A 21,090-nucleotide genomic window follows, 5' to 3' on the forward strand; every position below is an offset into this window, starting at 1 on the left:
GTGAATTACGATTACGGATGTGCTCCCGTTAATTCACAGCCCAGTCTCGCTTTTGGCTCATTCTTTCTGTCTCTTTAAAAAACAACTAAATACTGACTACCCGAGACGCTGTCCCGAGTGTTTTACATTTAACCAACCCCTCAAGTAGCAGAAAGACTAGAAAGTTCAAATTACCTGGCCTGGGTCGCAGATTTGGGAAGTGGCTAGTTTCGAACTCAAGTGTATTTGAATTAGCTGGATCGCTTGGCCCACACCCAGTGCCTCTTTTCTTCGCTGATTCAAGAGTGATGGAGTGGACCCCAAAGGAGGCCTGGGGCCTGGTTCCAGCTGCGTCTTTTAAGCGACCCTGTGACTTTAGATGTCATACCACCACACTTCTAAATGAACCCTAACACCACAATGGTAGTGCGTGTACTCCGAGAAGACTGCCCCCCACCCCACCCCGCACACCTTCCCCCCCCCACAACTCATGAACCCTAACATCACAATGGTAGTGCGTGTACTCCGAGAAGACTGCCCCCCCCCCCCCAACTCATGAAGCAAAAGTGCGAGTGTAGGAAAAGGATCCCCTCCGAACAGGTCAAGAAAGGTTGTGGGAAGGTTAACACATGCACAGCAGGCTGACTTAGAGAGCCAATGTTACAATTGATGGCAGTTCATAAATGCAATTTAGGTCATACTTGTTTCTTACCAAAAGTCCAGCATAAAAAGTATTTTCATAAAGTAAAACTTCCTCCCTTTGAAAAAAAAAAACCCACTCTACACTCTTAGGCTCCTTAATCACAGTTCCCATCCAAACTCTATCTAAAACTACTATATTATGCTGCACATCCACTTCCTTATTGCACTGTAATCTGACTTCTGGCCCCACTCCATTGGCAGAGTTGCTCATTCAACAGTCACCTTCTGACCACACCCAATTGTCAATCCTCAATCTCTTTTCTTGCTACTAGTGCATCTGATCCACATCTCTACTGTAGCACTTAAAACTATTTCAATATTCATCCTTGTATCACACAATCATGGGCACAAGGTAGATGCTAAATATTTATAAATTCAACATTCATTGCTCTGTATCAGACACTGCAAGGTGCTCAGGGCACAGAGAAGACGACAGCCCCAACCTCAAATTCACAATCCGGCAGTACCAGCACTCAATCCACAGTTACAGCAATGGTTGAACCATCCCATTTATGCCACTGAGGAGTGGGTGGTTAAGATTGGCCCATGGTAACAGCCAGCCAATGATGGAAATGGAGAACTGAAACCCAGATTAGTAGTATTCTTTGACTAAGCATGACGCTTCTTAGATAACAGCATTTATTTTGCTTCCAGCAATGTTCTGGACACTTTACACATATTTACTCATTTAATCATTGCAACAGTTCTGTGAGGAAGATGCTATTAACCCCATTTTACAAATGAGGAAACAGGCACTGAGAGATTAAGTTATTTGTTCAAAGTCACACAGTTCCTTAGGGCATTTCAGCCCCAGGGAGTCTGCCTCTTTACTACAAACACTGCCTCCCTGTATTTTTTTTTTTTTAAGTGGGGGGGTGGAGAGAAGAGTCCTTTGAAGATAGCATGCTTTTAGGCAGGGAAGCCATATGGTAATGTTGTGGGAAAATGTATTTGGCAAAGTACACAGCAGCAATGTCTGGAGGTCCTTGATTATCTCGTTGAGCCTTCTGAATTTCTTTTCTAAACCACTGACTTTCATCCATGTTTTCCTACAACTCACAGTAAGAAATAATTTTATATTGCAACCCATACTTGCAGATACACACACACATATATAACATATATTACATAATAAATATAAATAAGAAATATATATTTTATATATATACACACACACACACGGTTATAAGCTTAATACCAAATATCCTAAAGGAATATTTCCAAAACTATATGCCATGCACTCTGATACTTTTTATTCTATTTCACGTTTTTAAGGTTGCTTTAATATCTTAAGTCCATTTCATGATCCACACTAATGGGTGGTAACCCAGTATGAAAAACACTATTTTCATCACTGTTTTCTCAAACAGGTAGAAATGGGAGATGTACTTTGGAAAGACACAATTAAGCAGCAGCAAAAATGATTAAGAGAGCAGGTGGGGAAATGCAACAATGATACAGGATAGTGAATGTAATGGAGAAAAATATCTCAGGAGCTTTATTTAAAACAGAGTATTTTGTACTTACTAGGATATGCAGAGAAAGGGAGAGAGGGGAACCCAAGATAATGCTATGGTTTCAAACCTAGCTGAAGTGCTTGAAAAGGAAAGATAAGTCTGGAGAGAAACAAAAATATGTGTATGTACCAGTATCAACTCTATTTTAGACAAAGAGTGTTGGTGAGGTTTGGGGGAGATTGATAGCAGGTAAACTAAACTATGAACTGTAACACAGAAGTTGGTATTAGAGCCAGAGAGATTAAGCTGGGATAGGACAGTTTAAATTATAAGAGAGAATGAGAGGGCCCAAAGTTATGAGAGAGAGTAGAAGAATATAGAGAAGAAAAAGAAGAATGAGGGCGGTACACTTTAATGTTAGAAAAAAAAGGACTTAAAGTGAAAAAGCTTCCATAGGGGGTGAATTAAAAGTGGCAACTGAGATGTAAAGATGTGGACTCATAAAACAGCACCGAATTTGACTAAAATGAGTAAGAGGTACCTTTGGCGAGTGATAGGAGAAGCCAAATTTAAAGGGTTAAGCAGTGTGGGATGGTAAGAAAGTGAAATAAATTCATGGTCATCCAGACCCCTCTCCGATCTTATCTCGCCCCCAAACACTGGTTGCAGGACTGCTTTTCTTTTTGTGTTCGTGCTGGGTAAGTCCTCCAGATAGGAGTGATTATGTCAAACTCTTCTTAAGTAAATGTCCTACTCCCAAGCTAAAATCTTGTCGGTCTCGTTTGCGCCGTCAGCTCCTGCCGGTACCAACGCCGGGCTTGTCCCCGCTCCCCGCTGCACCCCTGGCCTGGACATGGGAGGTGAAGGCAGTGAGCATTTCCTGGGCGGTGAGATGGGCGCCGCGCATAATCAGGCGGTGCCCGTCTCCTGGGGAAGAAACAAATGAGTTAAGCACAGGGAAGACTATCCGGCTGGTGAGAAAAGCGCGCGAGCTGACTACCGCCTCCCCGCCCGACTCCCCACCGCCGAGCCCACCAAACAGTACGTCCACGCAGGGTTCGGAGCCATCGTGCCTCACGTCCACAATCACCGAGCAGTTGAGGTTGGTGGAGCGGACCTTCTCGCTGCTCACCACCTGGAGGAAGGTCCTGCGGCGGGAGAACGCCGGCGGCAGTAGCGCCGGACCCTGGGGCTCAGACCTCCCGCGAGAGGAAGGTGCTCCCTTTCCTGCCCCCAGCCCTCCCCTTCCCCTCCTACCTCGTCGACTCCACGTTTTTCTCGAAGGGGCAGAACTGAATCCGAACCTGCTTAACAGACCGGAGACCTAGCCGAACCAATGCCGCCACCGCCATGATGACCTCTGTCCCGGAAGGCCTCGGGAGGAAGTGACGTTGCAACCAGCTGCGGACGCCGGGTCTTCGGCGGCGCTAGTTGCTGTTAGAGGTAGCGGTCTTCCGCCACCGTCCACGCCCTGACTCGCTGTCCGGGTTCCTCAACCCGAAAGAAGGAAGTATGGATGGGGAGGGGAGGGGATTGACTGTTTCCGTACAAGCGGGAAGCGCCTAACTTGGTTTGCGAAAATCACACAGCGAGGAACCCAGAGTAAGCGAGGAGTTTCTATTTCTTGACATAGCCCTTTGTACCGCGGTGAGGACAATAAATATTGCAAAACCCCTGTGCACCTGGCTCCGAAATATGTTCGACTTCTGCAGATTTCTCCCTTCCATATCCTGTAGTGCCAGATCTAGGTTTGCACCATCTTAAATCCTGGCCCCTTCCAAAAAGAGGGCACTGATAAAACGCCTACGGGAGGTAAAGCCCATGCAGGTAAATGAAGGTTATACATGTTGAACTCTGGGTAACCACAGCTTAAATCTGAAGGTCCGACAGCCTAATATTTTTAAATGACTGAAAGTAACTGGCAGCCCACGGTAACAGCTTTGGCACTTACACAAGTGCAGAATTGCCTGTACTACGTCTGTGGTTTCTGTTCAGTTAACTTTGGTTTTAGCCTGGCTCCCAGAGTCTAAGAAGAAGTGGCATCTAGGCTTTCTGCTTTCTACTGCTGTTCCCTTTCCCTGTCTCCTGGGCCCAAGTCTCTAGCCCTCCTACAGCTTCTGACCCCGGGAAGTCTTTACTAATGTGGAACCAGGCCTGAGCTCAACAATGCTGACCTCCAGGTTCCCGAGTGTGGTTTTGCACTTTTCTCTGGATTCCTGGTGCTGGAGTCATCTTTCATTCTTAAATTGTAAGTCCAAGCATTGTTTAGCTTGTGGTTCTCAGGTGTACTTTCTTCTAAGTTCCCAATTCTAGGATCCCTAATACGTAATTTTTGTCTGCACGTCACCAGCCAGTGATGAGAATCTGACACCCTGGCTCCTGGTTCCAGGCTCCTTAGTGTTCAGGACTTGTACAGAAGCAGGAAAGGAAAGGCAAGTGCCAACGTGGGTGTTGGTGCTGCCTCAGGGCAAGCCAGGCCTGCTCATTTCCTACCAGGTAAGCCTCAGGGCTAGGTCCTCCTCCCCACAGTGTACTTAACAGCTGAGCTGACTGGGCTGGGGGTGCTCCAGGCCGAAGAGGGGGTTCCAAGCTCTCCAGGCTGTTGAGGCTGTTGCTGGGCAATTCTGTGGTTTGCACCTCATTACAAGAACCTGGTAAGAAGGGAGCAGACGACAGGTGGCTGGGGGGAGAGGGTGAAGCCAGACCCCAGTGTTTAGGAAAGGGGCGGGGTAGGGGTACATAAAAAAGTGAGTGAGCAGTGAAGAGAGCCTGCAGTTGGAAAAGGGAAGTGACTCACAGCAATAAGGGAGCCTCCTGTGGACTCGAGTCTTGGGTAGGGGTTGCTGTAATAAACACAGCAAGGCCCCATCCAGCTGCTGGAAGATGCTGAGCATGAGCAGAGTCTGTCGAAGGTCAGGGGACAGGCCCCACTGCTCCTCTTCCAGCAATTCCTTGACTACTGCAAAGTCCTGTCTGAGCTGCAGTGCCCCCTGCAGGCTGAAGGCCAAAGTACAATGAAGCCACTTGACCCTCCTGCCTCTCCTACCTGCCCTGCTCCACCTATCTCATCCCTTCTCCCAATTCCATTTATCCCCCTGCTGCAGCCTCCTTTTCTCCCACCTGAACCGGATCCTATGGGTGAGGATGTGGTCGAGCCAGGCACCCAGGACAGCTGTCAGTGCCTTTTCGAGGGTGGAAGCCTGGGCTTGAGGTGGCAATCCCTGCAATCCTTGTAACACAGGCTCCAGTACGGTGCGGACCACCACCCCAGCATACTGACTGGGAACGCTGGGCAGTTCTAGAATGAGAGAAGAGAAAAGGCAGGATACGAGGCTAGGGAGAGCCACTCTAAACAGAATGGGGGTAGAGGGTAGGATTTTGGAGGGAGGCAAAGAAGGTGAGGATAAGAATAGAGACAGAGAAGTGGAGCCAGGATTTGGAGGGAGTGGGACACCATTACCCCCTTGAACCCCTGGAAGGAGATGCTGGCATGAGGAGTTACCAGGACAAAGATGAAGCCGCCAGTATCGACCACGTGGCATGTAGCGCTTGAAGCCCTGCGTGGCTTGTTTATGACATTCTTGAAAAAAGAGTCTTAGTGACTCTTCAGGCAGGAGCTATGGAGACAAGGAGGAAATAAAAGGGTCTTATCTATTAGGGGCTTGTCAAGTTATGATGCTTTTCTAAATTTGAGGTGGTTAACCTGGGGTCCGTAAAACCCTAGAGTTGTATGCATAACTGTGTGCACCTGGGCATTTTCTGAGGCAAGGTCCTATAGCTTTCATTGGGTTTTCTAAGAGGTCTGGACCCAGAAAATACTATCAACAGCTGTCCTAGGATTACTCTGCTCCAGGCAGCGTGTATCAGAGGTAGGAAAATCCTTGAGATTAATTTGTAACAGAGGAACCTGAATAGGAAAAAAGTGAGATTCCCCACCACCACCCCCAGAATGTTCTAAAGTACATGCCAGAGAGGTCTGCATGACCTGGAGGTGGACAGAGACTGAGGGAAGAAGGAGTAGTTGTAATGATCTTCCAAAGGGAGGGAGGAACTGCATGTAGGCCAGGAACAATGGACAATGGCTATTTTAACTTTCTGAGATTCAGGAACCTTTGGAATGTACTCACACTGAACATTCTTGACACCCACTTCCATTTTTCTAGAGCAACATAATTCATAAAGCAAGAAAAGAAAAGGCTCATGGGCCAGTTTTGTTTGTTTCTTTGTTTTCTTTGGTTGGTTTTGGTTTGGTTTTTGGATGGGGAAAGGACAGCAACAAAGGGGGTCTTCATTCCACAGCCCAACTTGGAGAAGAACCCCAAGAAATGGGATATGTGGTGGTTGCTTTGTAAAGAGAAGGCTGACTGGATGCCAGAGAGCCTGACGAGAGGAAGGGTTTGGGGGACCCAGACATGGTAAGGGGGAGCCCACGTGGTTCCTGGTACATCTCCTGAAAACAATCTGTCTAGAGTTAAACTACTCTTTGTCACTTCTCCCACAAACACTTCAATGGAGATCCACTGAGCCTTTAAATACAGTGTTTGGGGGAAGAGGTTAGAATTTCAGAGGGGGGACACAGAAGATGGCCTTCTCCTTCCTTATTTACGTCATGGAAATTACCTCTTTTTCAATCAACATGTGTTAGGAATCTCCACACTCAACATTCTGGGGTAGTTCTGGTACAGAGTACGAGATGTTCTCTTCCTCTGGGACCTCACAGTCCAGCAGTGGAGAGAACTCATAATGCTTGATTCTTCCTTGTCACCCATTGCTGCATGCCACAGACAGCCCTGAGCAGGCATTCACTGGTGCAGTCACCAGGCAGAGGAGGAAGGCACAGAGAGAGCTTCATAGTGTTTTTGTTGACATGGTAAGCACGCTGTGGGCCTGTCACTTTGGCTTTGTTCTCCCCACAACCAGTAAGTGCTAGATCCTTATCATATCTGGTCTCTTCACCTCCTGTCCACCCTGCTCACTCCAGCCAGATCAAACTCTGTCACAACCTGCACTGTTCCTCTCCTGCTCTTATAGGAGCTCACCATCACTCATGAGATAAAGCCCAAATTCTTTGAGCTAGTGTTCGGTGCCTTCCACAATTTGAAGCCTACCTCTGTACTCCCACGTACAGAGGGAGCCTCTGCTCTGGTCAGGCCATCTCTTCACTCTCCCCCAAAGCTCTAGGAACTGCCTGCCTTGGTACCTCAGCTCTCCGAAGCTGCCCAGCCACAGGTCCTGTGTGGGGCCTTTTAATTTAATTTTATTTTTTTAAACATAACAACATACAAACATGAACATTCTTATCATATAAGCATACCATTCTTGGTATATTATCAATAACGCACAATATCACATAGCTGTGTATTCATCACCATGATTATTTCTTAGAATATCTGCATCAATTCAGAAAAAGAAATAAAAAGAAAAAAGAAAAAACTCATACATACCATACCCTTTACCCCTCTCTCTCGCTAGTATTTCCATCTGCCCAATATATTTTAGCCTCTGTTTCCCCTATTTTTTTTTTACAAAAAAGAAAATGTTTTATAAAGATACTAGCATCTTAATATTTTACAGAGTATAAAACAACATTCAAGTAACATTAAAGTATAAAGACATTTAAAGTATAAAATTCCCAATTATTTCAGGACAAAGCCCCCATGTGAAGTCAGACATGCTCTTGGGAAGCATTCAGAGCCTGTGGTGGGTGGTGACTGGCCCTCTTTTTGATTTTCAAGGAGACCCGGCTCAGCAAGGTGGAACCCTCATCTTGGGCCCAGGTAAGCATCACAGCACTCCCCTATTTTTTTTCTATTCCCCTGATCACTCCCTTTCATTGATCACTAGCATTTCAATCTACTAAATTTATTTTAACATTTGTTCCCCCTATTATTTATTTATTTTTAATCCATATGTTTTACTCATCTGTCCATACTGTACATAAAAGGAGCATCAGACACAAGGTTTTCACAATCCCTGTGTGGAGCCTTTTGTAACCAAAGGCCTTCCATGGGCCTTCCCTCCTCAGAGCTCCCAGGGCTGCTACTCTCCACACTGCTCATGATGGGCATGATCAGGGACATGCAGAGTTTGAAGAGACAGCAGGACAGTGAGATGGAAATGCCCAACAGGCAAAAGCAGATGCCAGACTAGAACTCTGGGAACCCAGAAAAGCTCAATTATGGGAGTCCACAGCACCAGGGTGCCAGAGCAGGGATGCAGAGAGAAGAGACAGAGGGTCACAGACTGAACTCTATAGCAGTACCTGTATTCAGGGCAAAGAGGAGAAAATTGGGAAGGAACAGGGGAGACCAAAAAAAAGGACAGAAAAAGTATCTTGCAAAGTAGGAATAGATCATGTGAAAAATGGGGAAAATTTAAAATATCAGTATAACAATTTCATTCATAAATAAGGAAGAAAATATTAGAAGAAACAGCCAAAGTTACCATTGTGGAACAGGTGGGAGTGGGAGGCAGTTGAAGTGCATTTTTTTTTCATCAGAAACCCTGTAAAATAACATTCTTTTTTGTTTTTAACCTAAAGGGCCTGCTTTTATAGTCATGAAATATAAAAAAACAAATTAAACTTTTAAAAAGATGGGAAGTATTGTATCAAAAACTGGTAAGTAAAGGGAAAGATTCCATCATTTATCTTGCTAGTTCAATATAAAATATACTGCAGAGTAACCAAAAAATTAATGAGGGCAAGTTTTTCTTTATAGCAGTAATTAGCTAATAAATGAAGAAGGAATGATAGAACTGGACATCACCCTCTGGCAACTCCTAATGAAATAATGGATCTAGGCAATGACCATCAGTGGCTATTAACATCACAGAAAGAGTCTGACATTACTGGGCAGGGTAGATACAACTGCAACAAGATTGGCCATGACTTAATAATCTTAAGTTACATCCTTGGTAATGGTAATAGGGGAGTCTATTATACACTCCTTTCTATTTTTGTTTAGGTCTGAAAAAATCCATAATAAGAAGTTAAAGAGAAAGAATTCAAAAAAAAAAAAAATGAACAGAGTAAGAAAAGATCAATTTAGCGGAGACTCCAAGGAGCTTCCAAGTCACTGAGATGTTCCAAACCCTCTAGATGCAGAGTCTTAAACCGCCACTGTCAGGGCCCCTGCTCTCCTCACCTGGATCTGTGCAGTCAGCTTCTGGATCTGCAGGCCCAGCTGCTGCTCCACATCCAGGACCAGGACTGAGCTTTCCTCTGAGGCCAGACTAGACAGAGCTTCCACCTCGTGCAGGAGAGGCTTTGGGAGGAAAGAGAGAGTAAGGTCAGAGCACAGCCCAAGCCACTGCCCTCCCCACTTCCCAGTCACTCACAGGCAAGTCCTTCTGGATCAGAAGCAGGAAGGCACCTGGGGCCCACGCTGCCAGATGCTGCTGAGCTCTGCCCAAGAACCAGAGCAAGGTAGTCTGTAGGGTACAAAGCCCCAGGGCGAGGGGTTCAGGACCTGGGGAGGGGAGCAGCAGTGAGCTTCTAAGGGATACCTTTAAGAGGAGGAAGGCTTTAGAAGAGAGGGAAGGAAAAAAGGGCATAGCCTCAACTTCTCTCCTGTCCCCTCACTTTCCCAGCCCCTCCTCTTACCTGGAGGTCGACAGGTGACCAACCCTGACCTGGGTTCTCGAAGGGCATCCAAGAGAGGGAGGAAGAGGTGCTGCAAAAGGTCAATGGTAGGAGAGCAGTGGCTACCATCCCAGGCTGAGGAAAGACTGCTCTGATCCACACGAGCTGATCCCAAGGCCTGGCAGAACCCTAAGGATAAGGGGCCATGGTCTGATGGGGGAGGGACAACTGGGACTGTGTCACTCCCAATGCCCCTTGCTTCTCACCTTGATCCCAGCTCCAGGTAAGTGACCGATGAAGTAGGTTGTTGCACAAAGAAGCCAGCTCCTTCTCACACTCCTGAGGCAGGGACGCTGGTGGGAAAAATGGCCCTGGAGCCTGAAAACAAGGTCTGTCTTTTCCACAACCACTGATGAGGGTGGGATGAGAGGGCTTACTCCAAGACTCATGACTGGGGTGGGAAACAAGACCCTGCACCGAAAGTTCAAAAGCTATACTTTGAATCCACAGTTGAGTGAGCTGACCAGGGAGAAGCAAGAGAACCCAGCCTTCCCAAACAATCACCCAGGCCCATCACTCACCCTGACCCAGTGCCTGACTCAGCTGTTGTGCTACTGCCCTCGGGTCCCTCCAGGGTCCCAGCTTCAGGTCCAGACTCCGAGCACAGGCTGCCCACAGAAGGGTCCAATACTGGCTCCACAGGGCTCCAGCCCCTCCAAATCCCAGTCCACCGTTGGCTGAAGTCCCAACGCAGCCTACCAGGCCCAGCAGTCCTGGCAGCAGCTCCCTCTCCTCATCGCAAAGCCTGCGGAGCTGGTTACGCCAGCCCGATCCCCTGAGCGCCGCATCTAGCCGATCTGCCACCTGGCAACCCCGTTCTCCCGCCAGGAGGAGGAGCACACGGGTCAGGGGGAAAGGGCGCGCTGACCCTGGGATGTGGCTCGTGGCTTTTCCCTGCAGCTGGTGGTAGGCGGGAAGCGCCAGAAGCAGCTCAGCGAGTTGGGACGCTAGGCTTGGGCTGGAGGGTGCCCGGCCCAGAGCGCGAAGTTGCATTTCGATGACAGCATCCAGGCGTTGGGCCGCTAGTCCGACCGGGCGCGACAGGAGCAGCGGCTCGAAGGTCTCTCGAAGCCCGATTCGCAGGACGGCCCCTCGGGAAGGGTGAGGTAGCAGGTTACAGCATAGCCGGGGCAATGAGCAGAGACCGGGGAATGGCGTATCGGGACTCGGGATGCTTAGAAGACGCAGGGCCGCTTGTAGGTAACAGGCGCAGTCCCGGGCTTGGAGGAGCAGCTCCCGTTCGCGGTGCAGCCGCAGCAGCATTGCCCGGAGACGCTGCAGCACGGGAGGGATCGGGCCGGCCGCTGCGGGAACCCGTTTCCTGTCCGCAATGCCAGCCTCGTGGTCCTCGTCCGCGGCGGCCGGCTCAGCCCAGCACGGCTGCCCTTCCGGAGCTCCTCCGGGCTGCGGGTCCAGGCAGGGGATGCTCCTGGCAACCGGCAGTCCCGGCCAGCCACAAATCCACCCCGGGAGAAAGCCCGCCCGCCTTCCCTCCCACTGCTCCTCCCCAGCGCCCCCCGGCTGCGCCCACAACGGCGGCACAGAAGCGAGTGGAGGCAGAAGGCCACCAGAGCGAGACGCCTGAGCCATTGGACGGCGAGTCGGGAACAGACCTAACGATTACCTCTCTCCCGCACCGCTCAACGCCCGCGGTAGTCGGGACTCCACCCCATCCCCGGAGCCTTCATCACTGGCCCAGGAGCCGCCGGGGCCGTCATGGACTCTCTCGCGCTCCGTAGTCAGGGACTTCTGCCCCTAATAAAGATGGCCTCCCACACTGTCCTACCCCGCCCTTCGACTGGTATCAAATACCAGAATATCTTTCGCTTTCGGGTGATTGTTGACAAGAGATGGCGCCGACCCCGAAGACAGTGGAGCGGATCAAGTTAGGTGAGCGAGTGTAACAAGACCCGATGGGCGTCCAGAAGGACAGAAGCGGCCCTTCTCCGAGTCTGTGGCCCGGGCAGTTTCAGTGGGATTTTATGCTTCACGCGTAGGGCCCAGAGCTCTGGCCCGCCCATCCGGAGCCCCCTGACGCGTTACCGCTCTCCTTTCCTGTAGACTGTCCTCTGCGGTCCGGATGCCCAACGGGGGTCGCTGCTGTCCCCAAACTCTGCAAGGAGTTTAGTCCTGAGGACTACGGCGGAGAGGTAAAAGGGACTCCCAGCTTCCCCTCCCCCTATTTATCTCCGTTACGCCTCCTTTCAACCCTCCCGTGCTGAAGCCCATGAGGGGTCAGCGCAGCTCGATGGTCTAGGGGCTTTGGGGATGTGTAGCGCCGCCTGGAGCTACTAATGCCAAGGGGAAGTTTGAATTGAGTTATGGGTAGGTAGGAGTGCTACGGAGAAGACCATTATGGACAGAGGGCCCGTATGAACAAAGACGCTGAAGTTTTCTTCTAATTTAAGGAAAAGGAAGTGCAGTCAATGATGGGTTTGGTTGGAGCAGTAAGAGATGCGACTGGAGAGGAGGCTGCAAGTGGCTTGAAAGCTCTTGTCTGGCACAGGGATCTGTATGTCCTTAAGTAGGCGATAGGATTATTAAGGGAGGAACAGGATCAGATTTAAGGGCATTGTTTCCTGGTCATCTCTAAAACTTCAAGCTCAACAACTGCAGAAGTTACATCACTATTTTTGCAAATTTGTTGTTTCTCCTCTACTTCCAATTTTGCTTAATAACACAACCTTCCATCCAGTTGCTTGGTCCAGAAAATCTGAGAATCATTCGATAATATTCCTTTTCTTTTACCTCACCAAACTCTACTTCTAAAATGTTCCTTGAATCCATTTCTGTTTCCACTGCCACTGCCTTAGTTCAATGATTTATTCTCTCTGGACTGAACAGTTATAATGGCCTGCTAACTAAACACTGTACCTCAAACTTATTCCTTTCCCAGTACTGTTTCATTTGAGCTTTTCAGGTCAATTCCCATCACTGACCGGATGAAGTCCAAATGCACTGGGTCACATTAAGTTCTTCAGACTTGGGCCCTGACTGCAGCTCTATTAGCTCACCACCCTCTCTGCCTCTGCTCATTCATTTACCATATACTTACTGAGCACCTACTACATGCCATACACTATTCTTGGCACTGGGAAGACAGCAGTAAACCAAACAGACAAAAATTCTTACATCCAGTGAATTAGAAGTATCTAGAGGGGTGCCCAGTCAACAAACAAGATAGCATGCAAATAAAAGCAAGGAAGGGTGATAGGGAAAGCTGAGTAGAGTTGAGAGGTTACTCTGTTTTAGACAGGGTGATCAGACATGTTACCACACACAAAAAAAATTTTAAAGAATAAAAAATGGGTGGTCAGAGAAGTCCTCCTTGAGAAGGTGACATTTAAGCAGAGAGCTGAAGGAAAAAGGCACTCTAGGCAGAAGAAATAACAAGTGCAAAAACCCTGAAAAGGGAGTACACTTAGTTGTTCTAGGAACTGCAAAGGAGACCACTGTGGCTAGAGGAAGGTAAATAAAGGGTAAAAAAGGTATTGGATGACCAGATCATGTATTGCTATTTAGAGTAGCATAGACTGTTTTCAGGGAAATTAGAAGATCAATAAAAAAAAAAATTTTTTTTAAAAGATTGCTTATTTCATAACATAGGTCATTATTATAGCAATGTAGAAATTTGTAAGAACTTTCTACTTGGTATTTTGGAGAACCTTCACAGTTTTGATAGCTAATCAAATGGTATCTAAGTTAGTGTTTCATACTTAGAATTTAAGAACTTTGCTATCTGGATATGTAGATTTTTCCTTGTCTTAATTTTAAATTGGTTTCTGAAACTTACTGCGCAAACACAGGCTTTACAATGATTATATAGATACCTTATTTAAATATGCCTATGGTTAAACTAACTAATATCCATTGTTGGTGGTTCTAAGTGTATTGTTTGTTTTTTTAAATAAAAAAATTAACAACAACAAAAAAAAGATTGCTGGACTGGGCTGAGGAGGAAGAGAGAGACTGATAATATGTGTGGTGGCACATCCCAGGGAGGCCACCAAAGGTGGGACCCAGAACGTGTATTTATGCTTATGTTCCAGTTGGGAAATAGAAACAAACTCACCAGGAAATTGCCTAAGACTATCTGATTCGAATGTCCGAAAGTGTAGATGAAGATGCTGTTGAGTCAGGACTAACCCTGCAAGGAGTCCTGGATCTAAAATTATTTAGAAGATTGGGTATACCCCAATGATCTGAAGTCCTACCTATAGATTATGTTAGGAGCTCAGCGTTTCATATGGCTTCTAAGTTTCTCAGTTAGCCACCAGTGTAGTGAGAGTCTGCTTTGCTTCTGGGCCTGATTAGGCTGCACAGGGACATGATTATTCCTGCCCTTCAAAGCTTATACTAACTGAGGAGACGCACATTGAAACCACAGAATATATGGGTTATACTTTGAAAAATACTGCCTTTTTTTATGAATGAGGAAGCTGAGGTCCAGAGAGGTTACGTGATTTGTCCAAAATAATACAGTTAAGCTGTAGCCGAGCCAAGACCAGGATGCAAGCAGCTCTGCTCCAGCAGAGCACTTTTCCTAGTTCCATGATGCCTTTCCTTCATCTCCTTCAGCTCTCTCCTCCACCATGGCAGTGAAAAAGCAGTGAATAATAAGATTCTAAATTGTGTGACACAGACTATGCCAATGCAGCTTGGTTGAGGGAGAACAGAGACAATGGGAGATCAGAGGGTGTTGGAAGCCTTTAGGAGAAGATAGAATTTGAACTGGACCTTAAAGGGAGGTGAAGATGTGGTGATGAAGGAGGTCAGAGTCAGGAGGGATCCAAGGATATGGGGAAGGCCCCAAAGCTGAAAGGTGACTGAGGGAGGAAGGCAGCTAAGCAGAGGAGGATTGCAAGGGAAGGTTGGAAAGGGGAGCTAGGTAGCTTTTTGGAAGGCTCTGAATCCCAGGCTAAAGAGCTAGATTCAATCCTGCCTATTGCCCTGGCAGTGGGGATTCCTGGAGGTTTCTGAGTAGGGGAGTGATTACTGAGGGCTGAGCTTTGGGGAGAAACAGATGAGGTACAAGTGATGAGAGCATTCAGGAGCTACTACATGAGGTTAAGCATGAGGCATCGCCAGCGTGAGTTATATAGGGGCTTCAAGGATATAATAGGGGGCACAGCTGGAAAAGCAGGTAAGAGGTCTCCATTCCAGGGGCCTCAGTGTGGCAGGTCAAGGGGAGGAGATCCTGGTTGGTGGAAAAGGCTGGTCCAAATGCCACACAGAACCCTCAGGAAGGCAGGAAAGTAGTAAAGGGAAGTGATACATCATGAAAACTTGGGATAGCAGGTTTTGAGGTGCTGTGGTGGGAGAGGTCAGGGCCTGGTGAATGGTTTGTGGCTGCCATGGTGGAGGGGTTCATACTACCCACGCCCCTGGCTCTCTCCCAGAGCTCCCCCAAACACCAGCCTTCCCTCCCCTCCTCCTCCCAGGACATAGTGGATTTTCTTCATCGGCTTGTGGAGAGTGATCCCCTGGGCCTGCACCGGATCCATGTGGATGGGAGCAGCGGGCGGCTGCAGCTGTGGCACCATGGTGGGGAGTGGAGGGACTGGGCCCAGGGATGGAGGCTGGTACCCTGGGGAGGGCTGGCCTTTAGATGCTCCCATTCTTGATGTCCCACTCTGTTTCCCTGCCCTTTCTCCCTCCTGACAGATTACCTCCTGGACCGTTTCTGTGATGAGGGGAGATCATCTGGACAGAGCGACAGGGGCAAGGGGGCTGAGGGCCTGGGTACCTACTGTGGTCTTCGAAAGGCCTTCCTGTCTCCTCTGCAGGGTGCTAAGCCCTGTCCTCAAAGCCCCTCTGCCTCTGCCTCCTTCCCCAGTGGCTTAGACAGCCTACTACAGGTGGCCATGCCTCAGAAGCTCCTGGTGACTGAAGAGGTGAGACTCTCCAGAAGGGGCTTCACCTTTCCACAGGGTTCTTTCAATCCCAAAATTCCCATCCCTACATTCTCTCCTAATCTGTACCTTTCAAGATCCTACCAAACTGCTTGCTCACCTACCTTTCACTTTCTCTCTCATTCTCTTTCCCTCTCTTTCTGTTTTCCGATTACCTGTCATTCCTCCTCTAGGAAGCCAACCGCCTGGCTGAGGAGCTAGTGGCTGAGGAGGAGCGCATGAAGCAGAAAGCAGAGAAGAAACGACTCAAGAAGAAGGTGGCTAGAAGGCAGAAGGAATGGGAACCCAGAGAGATTTGGGGAAGGGAAAAAGGAAAGCTTTATGAGGATACAGGAGAGAGTTCAAGGTGGACTGCAGCGGCTCTTCTTGCCACGAGGGTCCAAGGGGCAGGGACAGGAGGGTCACCTAGAAACCAAATGTTACAGTGGCTTAGCACGGGCTCTGGAGTCCACTCTACCACCTGGGTTAGAATCTGCCTCCCCCATTTACTGTGAGACCTATCGCTGGTGATTCTCTTGTCTGTGTTTCCACCTATAAAATGAGGATAATAATAATTACCTCACTGAATTGCAAGTAGAGATAGCATATATTAAAAAAAAAAAAACAACAAACTTTCAGTCCAGTACATGAAATATAAGTACTCAGAATACATCATCATTATTATTATCTTAGCGTCAAAAGGAACGAAAACGTCAGGAACGCTTGGAGCAGGATGGTGGGGAACCCAAGGTGAGTATCTACTGGCAGGTGTGCCAGGAGCACTGAGGGCCAGAAAGGTGGAGTTGAGAAGACAGGCAGCTAAGTGATCCCAACTCTGCCTGTCTACCTTCCTTTCAGGCTGAGGCAATCCCAGATGGGGATGGGAGCCCTCCATCCAGCCCCAGGAACCCAGCTCAGGGACAGTATGATGAAGAAGTGGTGAGAACCCCCTTCCTTCCTTTCTTGGTCTCTGCCCACCTCTTTCTCCCATCATTCTAGGATGTACTTTATCTCCACCTTCTCCCAACTTTCCTTTCTGCCAACAGGACCCACTGGATCTGTCTAGCACTTTTGTGTCTCTGGCTTTGCGCAAAGTTGGAGATTGGCCTCCCAGTGCCCAAAGAGAAAAGGAACTGAGCCAGGAGCCTCGAGGCAGGAGCCAGGACCCCCAGGAGAAGGTGGGCCAAGAGAAAGGGACTCCTCCAAGAGAGAAGAGTCCAAAGACAGAGGTGAGATGGGCAGAAGACCCTCAGCTGGAACCCCTGGAAAGGGAGCCAGAGGACTCTGGGAAGTCCCACGATCTAAGGGTTGGGGAAGTGTATCTATAGAAGGAATTCTCAGGCCCTAAGTCCAGGAGACCTGGAGTTATGCTCTGTCACCATTGCCCTGACCCCGGGCATTTGGCTCTGTAGGAAGATAGGGCTGACACCATCTTGCAGGGCTGATATGAAAAATACTTCAGTCAGGGGATATTCCCTGCAATGTTAACTGTTTAACATTGGAGAAGGAGAAGGATTTGATGAGGCTGAGGTCCTAAGGCCTGCTTGACTTTACTCCCCATCCCTAGGTATCTCCAGGAATGTTAGCCACAGCCTTACAGCAGAGCCAGGAGCTGGCAAGTGAGATTCCTTTCTCTTTCCCCCTTTACCTCATTCCCCTGGCGTAGCCCTTTCAGAACCTTTCTACCCACCCTCTTTCCTCCCCAGAGTTGGGTACCAGCTTTGCCCAAAATGGTTTCTACCAGAAGGCTGTGGACCTCTTTACCCAGGCCTTGAAGCTCAACCCCCAGGATCACCGGTAGGTGGGGGCCTGGCCTCTCTGCTGGAAGGTTAGGGCAAGGCCGAGTGTTCAGAACCCCAAACTTTGCCTACTTTTGGTCCTTGCCAGGTTATTTGGAAATCGTTCTTTCTGCCATGAGCGACTAGGGCAGCCAGTGTGGGCCCTGGCAGATGCCCAGGTGGCCCTCACCCTGCAGCCTGGCTGGCCCCGGGGCCTCTTTCGCCTGGGCAAGGCCCTCATGGGCCTGCAGGTAATGGGTCTGGGGTTGGAAGCAGAGGAGGGATTTGGGTGGGATGAGGTGGGGATTGAGTCTCCATTGATGGGGGACCAGTTTGGGGAAGGAGGCAGCTTTAAGACCCTTCACTCCCTGACACCTAACTTTCTTCTTTCCAACTCCTCTGGGACCAAAGTGCTTCAGCGAGGCAGCTGCTGTGTTCCAGGAGACTCTGAGAAGTGGATCCCAGCCTGATGCAGCCCGGGAGCTCCACTCTTGCCTTCTCCAACTTGCTGTGGTAAGGAAGTCAGATCCACTCCCCTGCTGAAGCAGCAGCAGGGAGAAATGCCTGGGTGGTGGTGCCAAGCAATGCCACCTTATGCCTTAGACGGCAAATGGGGGAAAGGCAGAAATGGGTAGAATGAGGGGCATGGCCTGCTGCTTGAGATGATTATCGGTGCCCCTCTCCTTTCTCAGCAGGATCATCGAGGAAGACACAGTATGCAACCTCCATTGCCTGAATTCCCCCAGCCATTTCCCTGTGCTGAGCTGGGGGCCCCAGGCCTACTCCCCCTCAGACCCCCTCAAATCATTGCTCCAAGGCCTCCTAGCCTTCTGTCTCTACCTTTGCATTATCCCCCATGTCATCTGAGCTCCCCCAACTGGACCTTCCCCCAGGCTCAGAATAGAGGACCCCGTCCTCGACATCTCCAGGGTCCCTCAAAGGGGTCTACCTCAAGACAGGTGAGGGAGGACCTGTCTGTTCTTCAGGGCAAGACCACGTGTGTATCCCGCAGGCCGGGCCACATGAGTGGCAGCAGTTCACTGCATCTTTCAAGATCTTGTGCTCTAAAGCCATGACCTTTGCAGTCATCCCTATTGCCACAGAGAACCTCCTGAAGACAGGAAAAAGCCCACATCCACTGTAACATTCTTTCCCTGGTACTCAAGCAGATGGCTTCTGCTAGGGGCAGTAAGGAAAACTAAAATCCTCCAAGGCTCAAGAGAAGTTCAGATTTTTGGATTCTAACAGACTCAGGAAGGAGGCATTTGGATTTGCTTGGCTTTTTGGCTCTGTGAGATTCATTTGCCAACCAGACCCCTTTGCTAAATGGGGTCACAGATGAGTATGGCCTGTTTCTACCCTTTAGATTGAAGCATGCTCAGTCTTTTCTTAACCCCAGTTTGTTCCCTGTTTTCTGAAACTCCAACCCCTAATTTGCTCCTAGCTCCTTGTGTCCTGTTTCTTCTGTCTGCTGGGCAGACTCTGACCTCTCCTTTGCCCAGTGGTCTGACGCTCATCTCCCACTGCTAGAGGCTTCACCCAGGGTTTGCATTTGGGAAGCCCCTTACCCAGGCCCTGCCTGGAGCAGGCACAGCCCTTACAACCCGCAGTCCCCCGCTGGGGGCTCTGCTGCCGAGTGGGGCCTTAGCTAGCAGCCAGGTGGCCACTACCTTGGCCACCCTCTTTCTCCATCCTGGCTCTGGGTATCATAAGTACCATGTTTTCTTACCCTATATGAATTTATTTGTAGTTTTTCCACCAAGGATCATTGCCCCAAAAGAGGCTATAATTCTCTGCTTCCTGTGTAGGAATCATGGTCCCCCTTTGGTTTGTCTTTTAAGACCCTGGCAGCTGTCCTTGGCTGCCTAGCCCACAGGGGACAGTTCATTTAAACATGGATATGTGGGGGGCTTTTAGGCCCTCAGAGTACCTTTCTCAGGGAGAGGGACATCTACGTAAATGATTCTTGCTGGCTTATGGGTCCTGCCTAACACTGTTCACATCTGGAGGTGGGGAGTTGAGGGCACCCCCTTTATACTGGATTTTGCCGAATTATTTTTGTTGTTGTTTTACGCACAGGCCCTTTACCGTTCCTAGCAGAATGAACATTAGCTTTGGAGTCTGCCATTTACTAGTGGGGTCACCTTGGGCAGGTCTTAGTGTCTGAGCCTCTATTCCCTCATCTGTAAAATAGGGATGGTCCCTACCTCACAGGGCTGTTGTGAGGACTGAACAAGAACATGGGAAGGTACCTACCACGAGTCTATCTAGTACAGGGTGGGTGCTAAATAAACAGATTTTTATCTGCAACTGTCATCCATCTTCTTGATTTTCACAGTGGGAAGAGAGGGACAAGAGCGAACTACTGCATAAATTCATAAAATACTGAGTTCCTGCGGCTGTGGTTCTCAAAGGGTGGTCCCTGAATGAGCACCAGCAGCATCACCCAGGAACTTACTACAAATGCAAATTCTCAAACCCCATCCCAGACTTTGTAATCAGAAATCTTGAGAGTGTGATAAAAAGAATAAGGGATAGGTCCCTGAACAGGAACTAGGGTGGTATATGTGTGCAGCTTGTATACTGTGATGGCAATGCAGGTGATAAAGAATATTTTACATACATAATGGCCGACAAATTATTAGTTCTAAAATGAGTAGTGAGTGTCGGTTTCTATCCTTGATGCCATTTTTCTCCCAGTTGCTAGGGTCTGCAGGATCATTCTGGGACTCATGCAGATCTGCTGTGGTCACTGGAGAATCACATTCATTCCTCTTTTATGACAACACCCCAACCCCCCAGGTCTGATCCCTCATTCTCACTATGTTTACCCTTTGCTTGGGCCAGAGATAATGTTCCCTTCCTCAGGTATCTACCAGTCTCTGGTCTACCAACACATATTAGCCTGCCTTAAATATAACTCTCATGTCTCACCTCCCTAGCATTTCCAAAAACCACACTCTGTCTACAGTGCAATATCCAAATTCCTAACTTAGTCCTCTTCTCTCTCTGTAAACCCTCTTCTTTCAGTTAGGCCCAGACCCAGTTATAGGAAGCAATACTTGTAGACACAAAAGCATGGGCTCCTGAGTTAAGAGGGCAAGCAGGTTAGTTTCTGCTCCACCACTTACTGGCTGCATGACCTGGCCAAGTTTCCACAGTGATTCCATCTAATTATCCTTAAAGTGAGAATTAAAGTATTCCTGTCTTGGGCAGGCCACGGTGGTTCAGTGGCAGAGTTTGCGCCTGCCATGCTGGAGACCTGGGTTCGATTCCCGGTGCCTGCCCATGCCAAAAAAAAAAAGTATTTCTGTGTCATTGGGTAACTGTGAGGATTAATATAAAGCACTAAGAACTGTGCTCGTTAAGAACACAGTTAAAATTGAGAGTACCTGTCTGAAAATACCAGGTACACTTCTGTCTAAAATACCAGGTACACGTCTGCCTTCCTTGCCCTCACTGCTGTGGACTCTCCTGGGCCCTCCAACTGCAACTGAGGTCCTGGCTGCCCTCCCCCCGCCCCCACCTTGAGCCCTCATTAGATTATTCCCAGGGCTTAACTGAAAGCCCGTGGAAGGCGGACAGAGAGGAACTAGGAAAGCCCCCTCAACAGGGCCTGAAGTATGCGCCTGCTGTAACTA

At 48.7% G+C, this 21,090-nt stretch overlaps 4 protein-coding genes across 7 annotated transcripts in view; 1 reads left to right on the forward strand and 3 right to left on the reverse strand.

Moving 5' to 3' along the window:
- Nucleotides 1-425, reverse strand: part of RTKN (rhotekin) — a 36,661-nt gene extending 36,236 nt beyond the window's left edge. Inside the window, exon 1 of the mRNA XM_077134645.1 lies at nucleotides 175-425. The gene's annotated coding sequence lies outside the window, so the exon portion shown is untranslated. The remainder of the gene's footprint in view (nucleotides 1-174) is intronic.
- An 860-nt stretch (nucleotides 426-1,285) lies between these two features.
- MRPL53 (mitochondrial ribosomal protein L53) lies at nucleotides 1,286-3,523 on the reverse strand. Of its 2 annotated transcripts, XR_013164398.1 has the most exons (4): nucleotides 3,396-3,523; nucleotides 3,174-3,286; nucleotides 2,680-3,065; nucleotides 1,286-1,730 (listed from the first exon to the last, which is right to left on the reverse strand). XR_013164398.1 is itself a non-coding variant. In XM_077134663.1 (3 exons), exons 1-3 carry the CDS (start codon nucleotides 3,488-3,490, stop codon nucleotides 2,929-2,931), a joined length of 345 nt encoding a protein of 114 aa, XP_076990778.1. In that variant the 5' UTR covers nucleotides 3,491-3,523; the 3' UTR covers nucleotides 1,920-2,928. The 2 variants fall into 2 exon arrangements, 1 of the variants encoding a protein (XP_076990778.1); XM_077134663.1 differs by lacking the exon at nucleotides 1,286-1,730 and having other exon boundaries at nucleotides 1,920-3,065.
- A 262-nt stretch (nucleotides 3,524-3,785) lies between these two features.
- CCDC142 (coiled-coil domain containing 142) lies at nucleotides 3,786-11,538 on the reverse strand. Of its 2 annotated transcripts, XM_077134660.1 has the most exons (10): nucleotides 11,405-11,533; nucleotides 10,302-11,184; nucleotides 9,987-10,073; nucleotides 9,742-9,909; nucleotides 9,477-9,607; nucleotides 9,284-9,403; nucleotides 5,641-5,755; nucleotides 5,259-5,436; nucleotides 4,936-5,135; nucleotides 4,522-4,789 (listed from the first exon to the last, which is right to left on the reverse strand). In XM_077134660.1, the coding sequence occupies exons 2-10, from the start codon at nucleotides 11,041-11,043 to the stop codon at nucleotides 4,533-4,535; spliced, it is 1,998 nt and encodes a 665-aa protein (XP_076990775.1). In that variant the 5' UTR covers nucleotides 11,044-11,184; nucleotides 11,405-11,533; the 3' UTR covers nucleotides 4,522-4,532. The 2 variants fall into 2 exon arrangements, with proteins under 2 accessions (XP_076990774.1, XP_076990775.1); XM_077134659.1 differs by having other exon boundaries at nucleotides 3,786-4,789; nucleotides 10,302-11,538.
- TTC31 (tetratricopeptide repeat domain 31) lies at nucleotides 11,379-19,759 on the forward strand. Of its 2 annotated transcripts, none has more exons than XM_077134662.1 (13): nucleotides 11,379-11,670; nucleotides 11,842-11,930; nucleotides 15,222-15,324; nucleotides 15,445-15,674; nucleotides 15,866-15,949; nucleotides 16,365-16,421; nucleotides 16,530-16,610; nucleotides 16,718-16,900; nucleotides 17,239-17,290; nucleotides 17,378-17,468; nucleotides 17,559-17,700; nucleotides 17,861-17,962; nucleotides 18,145-19,759. In XM_077134662.1, exons 1-13 carry the CDS (start codon nucleotides 11,631-11,633, stop codon nucleotides 18,523-18,525), a joined length of 1,635 nt encoding a protein of 544 aa, XP_076990777.1. In that variant the 5' UTR covers nucleotides 11,379-11,630; the 3' UTR covers nucleotides 18,526-19,759. The 2 variants fall into 2 exon arrangements, with proteins under 2 accessions (XP_076990777.1, XP_076990776.1); XM_077134661.1 differs by having other exon boundaries at nucleotides 11,387-11,670; nucleotides 18,142-19,759.
- Nucleotides 19,760-21,090: the final 1,331 nt, after the last annotated feature.

The sequence above is a fragment of the Tamandua tetradactyla genome, chromosome 17, assembly GCF_023851605.1.
Source record: "Tamandua tetradactyla isolate mTamTet1 chromosome 17, mTamTet1.pri, whole genome shotgun sequence".
NCBI lineage: Eukaryota > Metazoa > Chordata > Mammalia > Pilosa > Myrmecophagidae > Tamandua > Tamandua tetradactyla.

Coding starts and splice junctions, on each gene's coding strand:
- MRPL53 (XM_077134663.1), bottom strand. CDS start 3,490: ATGGCGGTGGCGGCATTGGTTCGGCTAGGTCTCCGGTCTGTTAAGCAG. Junction 3,287..3,395: donor AAAAACGTGGAGTCGACGAG/GTAGGAGGGGAA, acceptor CTCCCGCCGCAG/GACCTTCCTCCAGGTGGTGA. Junction 3,066..3,173: donor CTGCGTGGACGTACTGTTTG/GTGGGCTCGGCG, acceptor TTTCTTCCCCAG/GAGACGGGCACCGCCTGATT.
- TTC31 (XM_077134661.1), top strand. CDS start 11,631: ATGGCGCCGACCCCGAAGACAGTGGAGCGGATCAAGTTAG. Junction 11,671..11,841: donor AGTGGAGCGGATCAAGTTAG/GTGAGCGAGTGT, acceptor CCTTTCCTGTAG/ACTGTCCTCTGCGGTCCGGA. Junction 15,950..16,364: donor AGAAACGACTCAAGAAGAAG/GTGGCTAGAAGG, acceptor TTATTATCTTAG/CGTCAAAAGGAACGAAAACG.
- CCDC142 (XM_077134659.1), bottom strand. CDS start 11,370: ATGGCTCAGGCGTCTCGCTCTGGTGGCCTTCTGCCTCCACTCGCTTCT. Junction 5,437..5,640: donor GCGGCTTCATCTTTGTCCTG/GTAACTCCTCAT, acceptor CTCTCATTCTAG/AACTGCCCAGCGTTCCCAGT. Junction 4,790..4,935: donor CAGGAGGCTCCCTTATTGCT/GTGAGTCACTTC, acceptor CCTTCTTACCAG/GTTCTTGTAATGAGGTGCAA.